This window comes from Gossypium arboreum, chromosome 10 (assembly GCF_025698485.1).
Source record: "Gossypium arboreum isolate Shixiya-1 chromosome 10, ASM2569848v2, whole genome shotgun sequence".
Classification (NCBI taxonomy): Eukaryota; Viridiplantae; Streptophyta; class Magnoliopsida; order Malvales; family Malvaceae; genus Gossypium; species Gossypium arboreum.
The window spans coordinates 121,039,724-121,056,820 of record NC_069079.1 but is presented as its reverse complement, the minus strand read 5'-3'; the positions used below and the strand labels follow the sequence as shown (position 1 = coordinate 121,056,820).

Genomic DNA, 17,097 nt, shown 5'->3' with positions numbered 1-17,097 from the left:
AAACTGATTAGGCCAAAACGTGAGCAAATAATATCTTTGGATTATTTCAAGTATTTGTTAAAAATAAAAATGATTGAAAATGCTAAAATATATGAATATTATCCTTTATTTTATAAGGGTAATTTTTAAAGTATCATTACATTCTCAAGAAAGTGTTGAGTGTACTAAACATGTTAATGTAATTATTTGGCTTTTCAATTAATACTTTTCTACTACGGCAAACCCAGAACTACGACTTAAGAGGTAGAGGCAAAGTCGAATATTTTTTGGAGGACCAAAATTAAATTATACATTTTATGATAGTAAAAATACATTATAGCTATTTTAATATTTTATATCTTTATAATTTTAAATGATTAAATTAATTTTTTGTCATTTTTGAGACCAAAGTATAATTTTATAATTACTAATTTAATTTTTATAAATTATAAAGGGTTAAATGAAAAAAATCATATTATGAGGCGGGCACTACTAGCCCCTAGATCCGGCTCAACGTTTTGATATATATTAAAAATTGTAAAATAACCTTCCCATCAATCACATTCTTAAAATTTAAAATTACATTTTATCCTATTAGTTTTTATATGAGCTATTTTATAAAATGACATAATTAAAAAATCATAATAGATTATTTCCTTTACTTTCACAATTTAATCAAACTGTAAATAATCATTTATTTTATTTTCATTTACTAATTTTATATATCTAAACAAAATAAAAATTCATAATATTTTCTTAACTTTCCTTTCATTTCCTCTATTTTCTTTTTTTCTTTTTATATAATTATTTATAAGATCAGGGTAAAAATATTCTAAATAATAATTTTGAAAAAAATAAAATGGTAATGTTCAAGTAAATAAATATATTTTTAAAAATAAAATGTTGTAAATATATATAGTTATTTTTTCTCTTTTCAAAGAGACACGAGGAGTTCTCTTTAAAAATGGAAAGTTATTGGAAAAATAGATAATATTTTAAAGGGTAAATTTTCAAGAAGAAAATCAAAACTACAAGTACAGGTTTTCAAATTTTCATTATTTAATTTAAAATTTATGAAAAATATTTGGTATACTATTAATATAATTTAAATTATTTAATTAATGAGACAGTGATAAATTTATAGCTCTGTTTGTGAAATTAAAATGTGTATTGCTAGTGTACTAAATATTCACATAAAATTTATTGATTTTATTATTTTTTCCTTAACGAGTTGGTGTCTGTTTATTTGTGACACTAAATTGAACAGATGTAGCTTAGTTTTTAGATTATAAAAATGAGTTTTCTAAACTAATCTTTTTACTTATTCGATTTTAGTAAGAAAGTCACGATTAATTGTTTTTAGTCAAAATTTTTAAGATTTAATATAAAATATTTTAAATATTTTAATTAATTAATTATCATTCCTATTTCCATCTAATAAGTATATGCCAAATACTAATTCCAGTATCAAAATGAAATTAGAAAAAGTTTTAAAATGAAAATGAGGAAAAGTTAGGGACTAAATCATGAATAAATCCTTTTTTAACCCTCTTCTCCAAGGTTTTTTTTTTTTTTTCATCTTCCCCAAGTACTATATATATCAAAAAGTTGTTTTCTTTAATAAATTTTGCTTTAAAAATTCCCGACCCACGCTCATTTCGATTCACACATACATCCTCCGCCGCCAACCGAGCCATTTGTCTTCCACTTGTTATATCCCTCTCTTGCCTTCCGAAAAGAGCAGCAAAATCAAATAAGGTAATTTTTTGAAACCTAAATTTGAAGTTTTGATTTGATTTCTACTTTTTGAGTTATTTGCATCACTTTCCTATTATTTGATTTCCTGTTTTATGATCCTACTGCTTCTCTCTCTCTTTCTCTCTCTGTTTTACTTTGTTGAGAAAGGTTTTTTTTTTTTCCAAAAAATAAGTATCGGCTTACCGGAAATAGGGGACTGTTATCACCGCTATTTTATGTTGAATTGCTATATGCCGCCGCGATTTGCTGTTATTGATGTCGAATTTGTTCACACTGCTATTGAGGTCTTTAGTGGTGGCAGCAACGCCGCACTGTTAGGCCACCGCTATTTGAAACCCTGCTTCATTCTCTTTGATATTTAAGCAATCGTATTAGTATTCTATTTTATCAGGTTTCTTTGGTTCTATAAGAGACGTAAGGTTTTTGAGACTTTCAGTTTCCATTTATATTTGTTCCTTTTTTATCTTTTTCCTTGGAAAAACTAAAACTACACCGTAAATATATATATACACACACAAAAAAACACACATATATATGTTCTTCTTTTAATGAATCCTATTCATGTTTACGGATTTGTGTTTGTGTTGCCGTTTTATGTTTATGGATGCTTAAGGTTCACTTTGGAATTGCTTGTTAGTGGTGTTGATTTAATATTCCTAAGGAATTGATTTAGTGATACAGTTTCAGCTAAGCATTTAGTCCAATGATAAGCTCACGTATCTCTTTTTAGCAGGTTTCAGACCTTTTTAACATATATAGGTGAGCTGGTTTTATGAAGATGACCGAAGTTCAGATTGTTGTTCAAACATTGTTCAAGTTTTGTGAAGGAAAAATGTTTTAATTGTGTGTGTATTTCTGTTTTATAGGATTCTGGAAGTGATATATGATGAGATTTTCGAAAGAAGTTTTATATGTTTTTGTTATTTGATAGAACTGTTGAAAGATGGTTTGAGATAAGTAGAAACAATTAGTATAATGTCTTATTAGGTTGTACTTTTTCATTGGAGATGTTCTCTTTGAGCCTTCAATTTGATCACATGTTTTCGTATAGCACCATCTTTCATGGGTAAAAAATGGATGAGAAGGTTGTTGCTTGAATTCGACCACAAATTTTGTTAAAGGGTTACTTGCTGTAGACTTGTAGTATATTATTATGCATGACTGTAGGATGAGTATGATTTTCTTTTTCAGTCTAAGAATTGTATTTTTCTTTTTTTGTCAGGTTGATTTAAACCCAGCTTCTTTATCGCAGAGCTTCTTCCTTTCTGTTCTTATCTTTTTGATCAAGTCTCTGCTTGATAATGGCAACTAGTAAGTTTCGGTTCAGCCTTCAGGATGTTTATATTTAATCTTCTTTTGATGTGACTAAGGTAGTCATACTATTGCTATGTCTTGTATCTCTTATATTTGTATAGATTGCCATTGTGGTTAAATTTCTTTAAATTCAGTACTCATATTATTTGTTAGTTTTGCAACATTTGGAGTAAATAGGTCTACAATCACAAGTCTTATATCGTGGATTTTTGCAGGGCTTCAATTTGAAAATTCATGTGACGTTGGTGTCTTTTCCAAGCTGACCAATGCCTACTGCTTGGCTGCAATTGGAGGGTCAGAAAACTTCTATAGGTGAGCATGTCTTCTAAAGTTTTCTTCTCTTTCCTATTTTCGATGATGTACTTAGGTTATAATGGCACCTTGCAGTACTTTTGAGTCAGAGCTGGCAGATGTCATTCCAGTTGTTAAGACCTCTATTGCTGGCACCAGAATAATAGGACGTCTATGTGCTGGTGCGAACTTTTTTAAGACATTCTTGATTGTACCTGTTAGATGCCTCTGACTTCGCTTATGTGAGCTTTCTTGTTTTGACAGGAAATAAGAATGGGTTACTTGTACCCCACAACACGACCGATCAAGGTAATTTTATGAGTTATGTTGAAAAAGGAAGAATGATAAAGTTGTTTGACTTGCTTCTATTATTTTTATTACTGAGCCAGATCTGAAAACCTTTTTGATCATATTCTCTTGTCACCATAGGAAAATGTTGTACATTTGTTACATTTGTTATATTTCACTAGTTTTGAAGTCTAAACTCAGTTTCTAACATTGATGTTGGATTTTCTTTTTATTCCTTCTTATTGAAGAACTTCAACACTTGCGGAATAGTCTACCGGATCAAGTCGTTGTTCGGCGCATAGAGGAGAAACTATCTGCTCTTGGCAACTGTATAGCTTGCAATGATCATGTTGCTCTGACACACACTGATCTAGACAAGGTAAATTTCTATGTCACTAATAGTTTTTATTGCGAATGGGTAAGAAAATGTTTGAACTTGCGACTTCGCTGTCAGATTATAAGTTGTAGTTCCTTATGGATACTGATTATTGACTAGATTATGACTTGGTTGTGGTGTCTTTTCATCTTGGTTTGAAATGATATCTGAACTTTCGAATTATCCTTTAATCCTTGATGATTGTATGTTTGTTCCTCAATATCCTCGATATTTATTTCCCTTTTCAATGTCATAACTTGAATATCAAGGAAAAGAAAACAGGACATTGATCCCTAAGCATAAATCTTAGGTATTTGTTAAAGCATTTCTTTTGCAGTCAGTGCCTTGTTTTAGCTTCCATGCCATGGATGGTTGAAACAGGCATAAATGGGTATTCTTCTTGTGTATCTCAAGATGTTACAATATGCTTATAATGCTGTTCATCCACAATTTGAATCAGGAAACCGAGGAGATAATCGCTGATGTTCTCGGCGTAGAAGTTTTCAGGCAGACAATTGCTGGTAATATTCTTGTAGGGAGCTACTGTGCCTTTTCTAACAGAGGTGGCTTGGTAAGATTGAATCTCTTCCTTTAGCGATATAGTTGCCTCATATTGTACGCACTTGTATTCTGATTTTGGGTGTTGAATGGTGCAGGTCCATCCTCATACATCCATTGAAGACTTGGATGAACTTTCAACGCTTCTTCAGGTTCCATTGGTAGCTGGCACTATCAACCGTGGGAGCGAAGTGATAGCCGCTGGGATGACCGTAAATGACTGGACGGCCTTTTGCGGGTCAGACACCACTGCAACGGAGCTTTCCGTGATAGAGAGCGTGTTCAAGTTGAGAGAAGCGCAACCTAGCGCCATTGTTGATGAGATGAGAAAGTCATTGATTGATACCTGTGTTTAAGCTTCCCCTTCCTTTGGTTAATCAAAAATTGAAGTCCTCCATATAAATATGGTATTACACTGTTTTATGTGATCTCTGAAGTTTATATGAAATGGTTTAAAATGAAGATGAGAAACATAATGTAAGTGTAAATTAAGTGAGATGTTGATGTTTGATGAAAATCACTTGGATGCATCTTTTATCCTTATGTTATGCTACATAGGAACCATTCTATATATGTAATTCCTCAACTTTTCAGCTTTTTTATATAAATAATATGAAATAAAATAAATAATTATCAAAATGGAATAGATTAAATGGTAAAGACGAAAATAGGTAAAATGCACGGTGCCCGTACAGCACAGGCACCACCTCATTTTTCCCATCAATCGGATGGGTACGTTAGGGAACAAAAAAATTTATTTTTTAAATAATGCTGTCGGTGTTTTAGGAGAATACTGGCTGCACTGGTAAAAATAAAGTAAATGGAAAAAGGAAATTGAAGTTCAAAAAATAGTCTTGGAAAAGAAAAGTAAAAACACCAGATCTACTTATGAAACTGTTCCAAAAAAAAAAATAATAAAAGCTTTGGGTTTTCACTTTCTGTTGTGGTTTCTACTTCTTTTCTTTAATTTGCAAATGTTGAGAAAAATTAAATATTCTTAAACGTTTGAAAATGTGAAATGTTTTCAAAGAGAAAATAAGAAAGGTTAATATAAAATAGTACAGTTGACAAAGGCTTTTAAAACTTTTATATTAAAAGGTTTTTTTTTTCAAAAAATTAAAAGTAGGTCCAGTTAAAAGATAAGAAGTCAATTTATTTGATAAAAAAACTTACATTAAAAGTGTTTCATAAGCAGTTCTGCTTTTACTTTTGAGCTAATTAATGTAGGAATTTTCTTAGAATAAAAGTAGTTTAGGATATCAGACACAGTAACTTTAAAGAAAGTGAATAGAATCTTAATTTTAAAATTTTCAAAACTTTTATTAAAGTTTTATCGTTCAATATCTTTTTTGGTTTTACTTTATTTAAAAATTATTTTAAATTATCCTACATAAGATTGACATGTCATTTAACGGTTTTAATAATAAAAGAATCTAATTGATATAACATTAATAGTTCAAGGGTGTAATTAAAATATTTTAAAATTTAGAGATTAATTTAAAATAAAAATAATAATTTATAGATGTATAATGCAATTAACATGCATGGAAAAAATTGAGGAGATTCTATAAGTCAATATAAAAGGAAAAGGAAAAGCACTTGGGCAATTAATTATAAGCCAAAGTGGTATGGTGGGTTGAATAGGTTTAGAGATTTAAGTTGGTATAATCAATTCTCAGTATATAAAACTTTATTTTATCTACAATTAAGTACAAGCTTTAGAAGTGAAATTTAACTAGGAGTGATCGGCCTTGAGTTGAGCTTACAGCCACAGCTATCTTAATTTGATATTTACCTCTACACCAAAAATTTATTAAAGACACCGGTGCTCTTGAGCCAAACCGGGTTTAAATCGAACCCATGCAAAATATCTAGATTAATTTTTTAAGTTCGGATTCCATTTAGTCTAAAAAATAAACTTAGTTTTTAATCCAAACCTGGCCCAATTTATAAAAAGTAAATTTAACTCGCCCGCCCATATTTAATTTTTCTAAATTAATTTTATTTAAAATATTTTTAAAATATAATATACTAAATTTACTAAAAAGCGTTAAAATAAAAACTTTCTAATATATTAAAAATATTTATATTAAAAATCAAGTTGGATTACTTAATTGGGTAAGCTTTTTTAGATTCTAAGTAATGAGTTTAATGATTATTGGATTAGTAATTTAATATAAATATAAATATATAATTAATATAATATTTTTTTATGACATAATATATTTAGGCCAAGCTGAGCCATGCTCAAGTAAAAAAACTTGTCCAATGCCCAAATCACATAAAAAAAAAAAAAAACATACCTTCAATGTTACACAAACTCATTTTTCGAACCACCTTCCTATTTTCAAACACCCAGCCCATGAGCAGGTTTAGACACCGAGCAACATTTCAAGCCACAAGTTCTTTTAAGGTATGATGAAAATGAAATCATCTATAAATAAGCAAAGTTGCATAAATTCAACGTAAAAAAAGAGGGTATCTTTTCAAAATTATAATTATTTAGATGTTCTAACTTCTAATGAAGCATAACCATATTATACCACAAGTTTAACCACGGATATCTGTTACAATTATATAACCAAAGCACATTATGCTAATTCCAATTCTCAGTCAAGTAATCATGCCAAAGTCTATTCCATCATCTTTTTTCTTTCTTAAAATTTAAAAAAAAAAAATTAAAAAAATCTACAATTTTTGTCCATGTGTCCCGAAGAGTACCTGATTAGAGCTCTGCTAGAGTAAAAATTTCCTGTTCTTGTTGCTAACGTCATGTTGTTGGCATTGTCGATTCGTAGTGTGCCAATGAATGAGGATATGTTTCTAGTCAAACTATACGAGGAAGTTCTAAGCGGTTCCATCGAAAGATTCAAAAAAGAATGGTTCTGATAACTGGAAAACTAAGCCATTACCCTTTGAGTGGTATTAGCTACCTTCTGCATTATCATGGTTTCAGCTTGTCGAATTGCTCTCTGGGATCCGGTGATTGTCACTTTCCTGCCAAAGAAAGGTGAAAGATAGAAAAGGTTTTTAATAAGGAAAAAATCACCACCAGACTCGATGCATAGACAGCATAATGATAAAGCTGTAATCGTTACCTATCGGTTGTTCCAGACATGAAATCACCTCTATCTGATATTTTTATCCTGGCCCCACTAACCTGCAACAACAAAGCGCTCATGTTTAGAATATAAGTAAAATAAATGAACCAAATGATATTTTATCGTTTATGAACCTGACTAATTTCCATGATATTTCTTCCACCACGTCCAAGAACCAGTCCAATATGGCCATCTGAAACACCGATAGTGATAGAGTTGCTACGATCCTCCTGGGTAAGAAACATTATTCAGTTTAATTCAGAAACAACAAGGGTTTAGGAGATATCAAAATGGGTTAGACATTACAAATACTGCAATACAACAATTCTAGAAGAAATGTGATATAATTTGGGTGAAATGAGTTATTAAAAAAGTAATTCTATGAGTCTGCAAACAGAAGAGAAAATGAGCATAGGACTGATCTTTAGAACTATATGGATGTCAAAATAAAACAAATTAAAATATTTTCTCTAAACAGTAAGCAGGGTAAATAGCATAAGTCATCACATGTTATTGATAAAACATGATAGAAAGAGATGAACCTTGGGATTCGGAAACTTCCCTCCAGCCCCATTTGGTGCATAGCTCATTGAATTGTAGGTCGCTGTTGCCATAGAAGGAAGCCCATATGCATGTGGAATACCATGAAAACCAGAGAAGAGAACACCTAAATTTCAAGTTGAAGAAATCTTACTGTAGCATATAGTAATGATTACAGAAAGGAAAAATACCAATCGCACGTTAAGAACAGTTCACTAATAAAATATGATCAAGAATCTGACTAGAAGAACTAAAAGTATCTCATAACAGCATTCCAGAAAACCATCAAAGCGAGCCACTGGATTTTAAACAAACGTAAGAAAATTCCATACCGTCTCATGTACAAAGCTTGAATGAGGTGTCATGCTCTTTTGGCCTCATTTTCTTAAATTCTATGATTACCTCTAAATATAGGCACAGATTGTGTTCGGTTCAGTTATGCCCCAGAATAGACAGGATTGAATTCACTGATTGATAGGATGGTGTAAAAATGATTATTACAGATTAAAGAACAAGTGTGTTTCCCCAAAAAGAAACACACCATGATGACAACTAAGTTTTAACATTTAACTTCATAGGACATGAAAAATGATTTAATGACATAGAAGATTTCCGCCAGGCTTGGACTTAGTAACAGATATTAGATGGAATAGTGTAAAAATTAGTACTATTAAAGAGGAAAAAGTGTGTATCCCCAGCCACCAACAACCCCAGACACAAAAATAAAAGAAAGGGAATAAAAATGTTCTGACAGCTAAGCTTTAATAGTTAACATCATACAACAGCTAAAAAGCTATCTTAGCCAAACATGAAATGTAAAAAAAGTGCTTGCATATCAGGACTAAAATATAACTGTTAAGGATGATATAAAAAGCAATAGTGGTGTTCATGGAGCAGAAACAAGTGATGCAGTGTGAAAGTCTCTTAAGACTCAGTGGCCAAATAAGAAGAGAACACACCTGCATATGAAAATGGAGCATGCATAGCTTGTGAGTAGTGAGGATCTTCACTAAGCTTGGACAGAATTAATTCAATTGCTCGCATCTGCTCGTCTAGAGTGCCAGTCAGTGTCACTAGCCTATCATTCAAGCCATTGAAATTATTATCCTGCGGAGATATCTTAATGCCAGCTTGAGATTCTTCAATAAATGACCTACAGAAAGGCATAAATAACAATTAAAAATGGCAATATCTGTTTTAGGCAGCCAATAATACTTTGGTAGTAACTGACCACACACCACACATGTATAAAACCATCATTTTATGTGTTTTTGTATTACAATCTCATTTTTCATTTCCTCAGATTCATTAGCACAAAACAACATTTCACAATGATAGTTTTCTTACAAGGACGCAAGGAAGTGAAAGTTATTTGAGCTTTTAGTATTTGGTCATAATTTTTTGCAGGGCTCAAACCACAAGTAGTAGCTATAATCAATTAGGGGAAGCAGTTATACTTCCTGGATCAGAACGACATCTCAGTCACAGCATGCTTACTTTATGCGAAGTAGAATATTAGTGCAGAAAAGCACAGGCTCCAATACTACTATTTCCAGACATGGAAGTTACTTTTAAGAGGTTGGTCCATCTCAAAAACCAATTAGGGGAAGCAGTTATACTTCCTGGATCAGAACGACATCTCAGTCACAGCATGCTTACTTTATGCGAAGTAGAATATTAGTGCAGAAAAGCACAGGGCTCCGATCCTACTATTTCCAGACATGGAAGTAACTTTTAAGAGGTTGGTCCATCTCAAAAAACATAAGTGTGCATCAATAGAAAACAGAGGAAAAATATAGCAGAATATCATGCAGTTCAGACATTGATGCCAGCTAGACCAGCATGTTAGAAAGCATTCTTCTCAAAAACCTTAAGTCCACAATTTTAGACCTCAAGTTTTTAATCTTTACTAACCATTTCATGAAATAAAATTATTTTCAATTCTCATCCAAGTCAACTCCATGTAAGACTTAACCACAATCTAGAGTGAACCTCGGCCAGACGGGAAACTACTAGCAACTTGACTGGTTTATGCCCTAAAGCCATCATCATCAAGTTTCTATATAAGCTTTCAATAGACAACTCAACAGAAGTAACTCACTATGATGCAACAAAATTATCCCTAGGGTAACTTTTACTAAACTTAGTCCTATTGCCAAGAAATTGTCCTTTCCAGACCTTGTCTCCTGAAAGTAATCTCCCAAATTCATCATAAAGAGCTCTTTGTGTGCAAAATTGCCAAATAATCCACAACCCAGTCAAATATATCTTTCATTGCACACATTCTCACATATGACCAATTCCAAAAAGTGCTTCAGTCACTACTAATGCTTATCTGCATATGCTATAAATCAACTATAGGTCAAAACTTTTACGAGGTTTATCCCCTGGAAATATACAAAACAATGGAAGAATAAATTGCACTTTTATAATTGAGCTTACTCAGGATGCTTGTCAACACTACTAAAAACTAAAGAATTGATGTTAAAGAATTTTCATTAATTTCAAGCCTGCAAAATAATATTATGTCACAGGTGAATTTTCAAAAACGTATCAACAAAAACATCTGGAATAATCGGAGTGTTCATGCAGACTTCTTACTTTATGGTAGCCCCTCCTTTCCCAATTATGCTGCCACAAGAGCTGTTGGGAACAACTAGCCTCACCTTTGTTCTTGGTTCAACATCATCATTTTCTTCAATATTGAGCTGACAAAAGGGAAACCAACATTTGTAATAATCTGAAAGACAGAAAACTAGTAGAGTTAAAAGTCATCATAAAGATCACCTCATTCAATAATTTTCCAAGGATAAGTTCCATAACTTTGAGTACTTCATCAACTGTTCCAGAGACCATAATAATCCTATCTGATGTTCCTGGGAAAAATTCATGATTGCGTGACAACTGAATTCGAGCTCCTGATCTGGACTGGAAATCAGTAATTGTTGAACCACCCTTCCCAATTACAGAACCAGCTGCAGCATTGGAGACAAGAAACCTTATATATGTAGCCTTCTCCCCGTTTTCTGACAGAAGAAGAAGAATGAGAAGAATTAATCACTTAGTTCATGAGATCTTGCCTTTTTTGGAAAATATGAAAAGTTGAAACAATTTCACACGTTAATAAGGGGAAAACTGCTACATAAATAAATAAGCGAAATGAAAAGAATCCGAAATTCAAACAATTTCAAACATCAATCATTACATTAGAAACATAAAACAAAAAATTAAGATTAACGTCATTGAGTCAAAAGTAAAAACACAAGTATGAAAAGCTTCGACGAAAAAAAGAAGAAGATTGGATCAGAAATTACCGGAAGTCGGCGATCTAGGCGGCGGCGAAGATCTCTTCCTCGCTTCCTCCGGAGATGACACGTAAGATGACTCAGTCGACTCCATTATCACTTCTCTCCTCTTCTAAACCTTAATCAAAACCAAAAAAAGAGTAAATAACAACGATAACACTGCGTAAACAAATAAATAGACAAAAAAAAACGCAGAGCTTATGGGAATTAATAAAAAAGTTCACCTAAGTAATCAAATGTTAAACAAATAATCAGTAAGAACAGAGATTAATGCTTTTATTTTTCAAAATTTCTTCTCAATTTTTTACTTTCAGTTCGTAGCTTTTTCCTCCTTCGTCTGAGACTTTGAGGCCTGAGCTGAAGTTTTCTGGTTTTTTTTTTTTGTTTTTTTAATTTTCGTTATCTATCCATCGCTCGATGGCTTAGTCAGGCTCGTTAGAGTTTTTAATTTAATTTATTATATTTAAAAAAAAATTATAGCGAGAAAACCGCCTATTTTTTAAAAGTTAATAACCTAAGGAAAGCTAAAAGTTAATAACATTTAGGTTAGAATATCTTGTCAGTTCCTATAATTTTACAAAAGTTTTTAATTTAGTACTTATACTTTAAAAGTCAAAGTTTAAAGGGATAATGTCACATTTGGTACCTACACTTTTATAAAATATCCAATGTGATAATTGAACTTCGCAGATGGGGAATGTGGTACTGAACTGTTAATATGTATTTTATTCTATTACTTGTACTTTAATAAAATGTTTAATATCGTACCTAAGGTCTTAAACTATCAATATGTATTTTATTATAATATTTGTTGTTAACACGATTAATAAATTGTTAAACCAATTAATGAAAATTTGACTCGTAAAATTTTTTTCCAAAACATATAGTCCACGTGGATAATATAGCATTATATGAAAAATCAAATAAAACAAAAAATTTAAATTAAATTAAAAACAAATAACTAAACATATGGTTAATAAAAAGAAGTGAATACTAAACTTACATGTTATATTATCCATGTGGTCTTAATAGTTTGGAAAAAATTCTACGTGTCAAATTTTTATTGGTTGGTTCAGCAATTTAGTAATGGTGTTAGCACCAAGTATTATAATAAACCATATATTGATAGTCCAAATACCATATTGAACTTTTATGAAAGTAAAGGTACCATAATAACACACTTATTGATAGCAACAATATTGGTAATTTTGACAAAATACCAAAAATATTAATTATTAAATTGATATGTTTAAATAACAAATTTTATTTTAAATTTTAAATATAAAAATAAATCTCAAATTTTATGAAAGTATAAAATCTATAGGATGTTTTAATTTAATATTTAATTAGTTATGGGTGAATGGAAATTTAATATTCAATAATTTCAACTTATTTAATTTTAATTAATTTGATCATAAAAATAATTGATAGATCCCATATTACGCTAATAATAAATACTATAACAGGTAATATACATTTTAACAACATAAACACGTTACGAGGGGTTTACAAAATATATTATGCATGCCATAAGAAATTATGTAATTGGGCAATATATATCGTAATTCATGTTATACAATTCATTATAAAATATGTAATAAATATTGTATTTAGTTTTTTTTAAAAATCACAATGAGAATTTTTAAATTACGAAAAAAATTATAATACTCCGGACTTGGCTTAAACGTTATGATCAAATTTTGAGGTATTACATTTCCCGATTGAAAATCCAAATCAAAATTTAGCTTTGGAAATCGTGAGTTCTAGAAATATTATTTTCGGCAAAACACTTACAAGTCCTTTATGAAATCACGCGCATAATTTGTTTATTTTACGGAAAAACAACTAATTTGATATTTAGATTTACGACGAAAAATTTAGAGTAGCTAATTCGAAAACTGTGATTCAGATTAGAGAAAACGTATATTTACCGATTGTGCATTTTCTGAAACTTTAGTTATTAACTTGTCTAAAACTTATTTCAAATTTGCAGTGGAAAATTCATATTTTGTTTAATTTAAAAAAAAAAATCAAGCATTCCTTTAACTTAATAGAAAACATGTAAAAAAAAAACTTAAGTCAAATAACAAAACTCCAAAACCAAAATCAAATCTGAAAACCTAGTCCAAAAATAAAAAATCTAGAAAACTTAGTTATAAATAATTCAAACCATCTTAGCGAAAAACCAATCCGAGTTCTCAAACGCCGCCTAATCATAATTCTGTTGTTTTCCTGAAATGGTGAAAAGAGATGGGTGAGTTATAAAGCCTAGTGTACAACCAAACTCAAAGAGAGAATACAAATAACACAATAATTAGATCAAAGTATCGCAGAGAGCTTCATAACAATCAATTAAGCAAAATTGAAAATGCATGTTTATGCTAATGCAGTATTTTTTAGAAAAAAACATAATGCATATTTTTTTAAAAACTTCCTACCTAACTCCGATACAAACCAAATTAGAGTTTCCTAGAACTCGTCCATCAGAAAACACACCAACAAATAATTGTGGACAATGCCACCAGAGTTATAGTTAAACTGCCAGATTAAATATATGTGGTCACGTCACTATATTGCAACCAAGCTGCCATAGCATATATGTATGGTCGAGCCACTATATTAATTGCAGACAAGCTATCAGACAGAAATGTGGATAAACCACCAAATAGTGCAGATCATTAAAGTGCCAGAACGTCCTCCTTACCATATTATCCCATCTCCATGCAATGTGACATGGCATGCAAATACAAAATCTAAATGACAAGCATGTAATACATGCAATTGTACAATAATAGAAATCATAAGGCATGGAATTCCATGCTTTGCAGAACAGGTGTGTCACAAATTCAACAAAAGCAAACCAGTTTCGCCATAACGTCACATGCATGGTCATATAACAGATTCAGAGATACACAAAATAACATAATCAGACATCATATGCTCATATACAAACATAGCAAAATAGAAACATACCATCAGAATTATCAATATACAGATCATGCATATATATATTTCGTACCTTTTAGACATTATAGACATTATCATAATATCATATATCATGGTTTGAAGTCTTATTTATACAATATGGACTTTACAAAATGGCTAAATACGCATCACAAATAAATACAACCTTAGGCGAAATTTCCAAAAAATGAGTTCACACGCCTATGTGGCCTACACAATCAATAATAGATAATAAAGTCACGCATATTATACACGTCAGACTTTCAAAAGTAATATTAATGGAAGCAAAAAATCAAATCTCATATTTTACATTCTTATTTACACAGTACGGACCCTACGGAAAGCCTAAATTTGATGCATACATCAAAAACGAACCAAGGGTAAAATTTCAAAAAATAGGCCCACATGACCTCACACACGCTCGTGCGACACACACGGTCTGGCACACGACCGTGTATGTTGACAGTGGGTTTTTCGGCATCGCACCATTCACTATTTTTTTCAAGTTTTCCGTTACACACTTGATCAGTTTCTGAAGCAAACTCAACTACGAGAATTCCAATACCTAAATCGACATCCCAGAAAGTGAAAATTATCAATCATACATTTAAAACCAAGTCACAAATCAAATGCAACTGCCAAACTAAAGCCTAACCAAATGAAATAGCCCTTAATCTGGAAATATTAATCACTTACCATTGCAAAGTGGCAGCCTAAAATAGTGCCTAAGTCGTTGGTGAGACATCATACGCACCACCCTTTTCTCCTATTAGAAACCAAAATTGATTATTAATTGAATATTACAGAATACTATAACCCCTAATCGACATACGTAAACGAACTAACAAATCTTACCACTGAAGAACGCATTTATGAGATTTACACTTAATTGTCAATACAAATTCCTTGCTTGAACACGACATTGCGATTATCATAAGTCATGAAATCAATAACAGAGAAAACAATAATAAAGTAGCAAACATTGACATTGAAATTTTGAAAGCCAACAAAAGAGAAAAGGAAAGAACAAAAAGAAAAAAAAAGTGACAAAACAAATTTTGAAAGCCGCACGTCTGTATGGGCCACACAGGTTGGGCCGGTTTGGCCATGTGGGCCACACAAGCATGTAGACCCATTTTTTTATAAAATTTCGTTAGGACCGTATTTGAAATGTGATTTGAAATTAGTCACTTCATAGGTTCCGAAATGTGTTACGTATGTATTATGGATTTAAAATCTAATATTTTGCCTCTGTTAATGTGATTTCTAAAAGCATGATATTATATTATGATGTGTATAGCATGTATGATATATGTGCATCTGATATTTGTATAGTATTCCATGTGCATTGGGATGGGATAATGATGTGACGAAGGAAGTGTTGACAGTTTAATAATTTGTCTTATCCGGTGGTTTAAACCACATATCTGTTCTGGTGGCTTGGATGCACTTATTCGATTCTAGCGAGCTACCGCATTATATTTAGTAGCTTGTCTGCATTATTCTAAAAAGTGACGTACACCCACTTATAGGTGTGTGGGGTTTGATGAGTATTCATTACCCTAATTGGTGTGTAGGGATGGATAAAGATGGTGTGTAGTGGATGGGGGTAAGACCTGTTTCTATATCTGAAATTGCATCTGTATCTAATTTTAAAATTGTATCTGTATTTGTATCTGCAACCATATTTATATATGAATTGCGCCTATTTTTGTTTTTGTTTTGTTTGTTTAGGTTGAGTTACACACTGAGCTCATTAGCTCACCCTTTACTTTTATTTTCTCAGGTAATCAGCAAACCTAAGATTGGATGACGTGTAGGAGCTCAGGTTGGATTCTCTATTAATAAATGGTTATTAAAGGTTTTTATGTTATAATGGATTTTTCGAACTAGTTTATTTTGGACTTTATTTTTGTTTTGATTTGCTTTTAGCTGGATTTAGTAGTTATTATTTTAAATTGTAAATTCACATGTTCCGTTTTACAAACTGAGCAACAGTTTTCAATATTTTATAACTTAGAAAATTCCTGTTACAAAATGAGGTGACCACTCAAATGCTTTTCAATAATAAAATAAATATTTTATTGAGTAATTCCCTAAAAACTAGAAAACAATTTAACAAATTTAGCAATGTTTGATTTATACTATTTTGAATTAAAAATATGGTTTTTAAGCGAATTTATGTAATTTCTCAAGATTCGGCCATAATGTCTAGGCTGGTTGTGAGGTATTACAATTTTGTATTAGTTTACTAAATTAAACTAAAAGTGTTCCTAAATTTATCATAAAAATATAAATTCAAAAAAATGAAATTAAAAAACTTTGGACGGCTAAACATATATTTTTCTTTTTTTAAAACACTAAAAATAATATCAAAATAAAAAATTAAATTTTAGAGGGGCTTAAAAATAATTTTACAATATTTAAGGGAGAATAGGCTCTTGTCGACCCCCTAAATTCATCTATGCTTCTAACAAAGTCGTCTCCTAAATTCGAATTTGAAATATTTTCTCTCAAAGTGCAATGCCTCTCAAAATCATACATGACAAGTGGTTGGAAGAAGTAAAAATTGATTTTTTTTTCTCGAGTATATAGGTTAAGTTCAAAACTTGAAGTTGACATT

At 31.1% G+C, this 17,097-nt stretch overlaps 2 protein-coding genes across 9 annotated transcripts; one reads left to right on the top strand and one right to left on the bottom strand.

Moving 5' to 3' along the window:
* Positions 1-1,586: 1,586 nt before the first annotated feature.
* Positions 1,587-5,081, top strand: LOC108487277 (eukaryotic translation initiation factor 6-2-like). 3 transcript variants are annotated; one of them, XM_017791577.2, is made up of 9 exons: positions 1,592-1,737; positions 2,471-2,496; positions 2,960-3,048; positions 3,267-3,363; positions 3,439-3,524; positions 3,607-3,651; positions 3,879-4,009; positions 4,467-4,577; positions 4,663-5,081. In XM_017791577.2, the coding sequence occupies exons 3-9, from the start codon at positions 3,039-3,041 to the stop codon at positions 4,918-4,920; spliced, it is 738 nt and encodes a 245-aa protein (XP_017647066.1). In that variant the 5' UTR covers positions 1,592-1,737; positions 2,471-2,496; positions 2,960-3,038; the 3' UTR covers positions 4,921-5,081. The 3 variants fall into 3 exon arrangements, with proteins under 3 accessions (XP_017647065.1, XP_052876695.1, XP_017647066.1); XM_017791576.2 differs by lacking the exon at positions 2,471-2,496 and having other exon boundaries at positions 1,587-1,737; XM_053020735.1 differs by lacking the exon at positions 2,471-2,496 and having other exon boundaries at positions 1,591-1,737; positions 2,990-3,048.
* Positions 5,082-7,030: 1,949 nt separating this feature from the next.
* LOC108487054 (protein BTR1-like) lies at positions 7,031-11,982 on the bottom strand. Of its 6 annotated transcripts, XM_053020693.1 has the most exons (10): positions 11,735-11,976; positions 11,520-11,628; positions 10,993-11,231; positions 10,807-10,913; positions 9,165-9,358; positions 8,208-8,332; positions 7,800-7,895; positions 7,663-7,724; positions 7,477-7,561; positions 7,031-7,396 (listed from the first exon to the last, which is right to left on the bottom strand). In XM_053020693.1, exons 2-10 carry the CDS (start codon positions 11,602-11,604, stop codon positions 7,388-7,390), a joined length of 1,002 nt encoding a protein of 333 aa, XP_052876653.1. In that variant the 5' UTR covers positions 11,605-11,628; positions 11,735-11,976; the 3' UTR covers positions 7,031-7,387. The 6 variants fall into 6 exon arrangements, with proteins under 6 accessions (XP_052876653.1, XP_052876652.1, XP_017646762.1 ...); XM_053020692.1 differs by having other exon boundaries at positions 7,031-7,561; positions 11,520-11,622; positions 11,819-11,982; XM_017791273.2 differs by having other exon boundaries at positions 7,031-7,561; positions 11,819-11,980.
* Between the last annotated feature and the right edge of the window lie 5,115 nt (positions 11,983-17,097).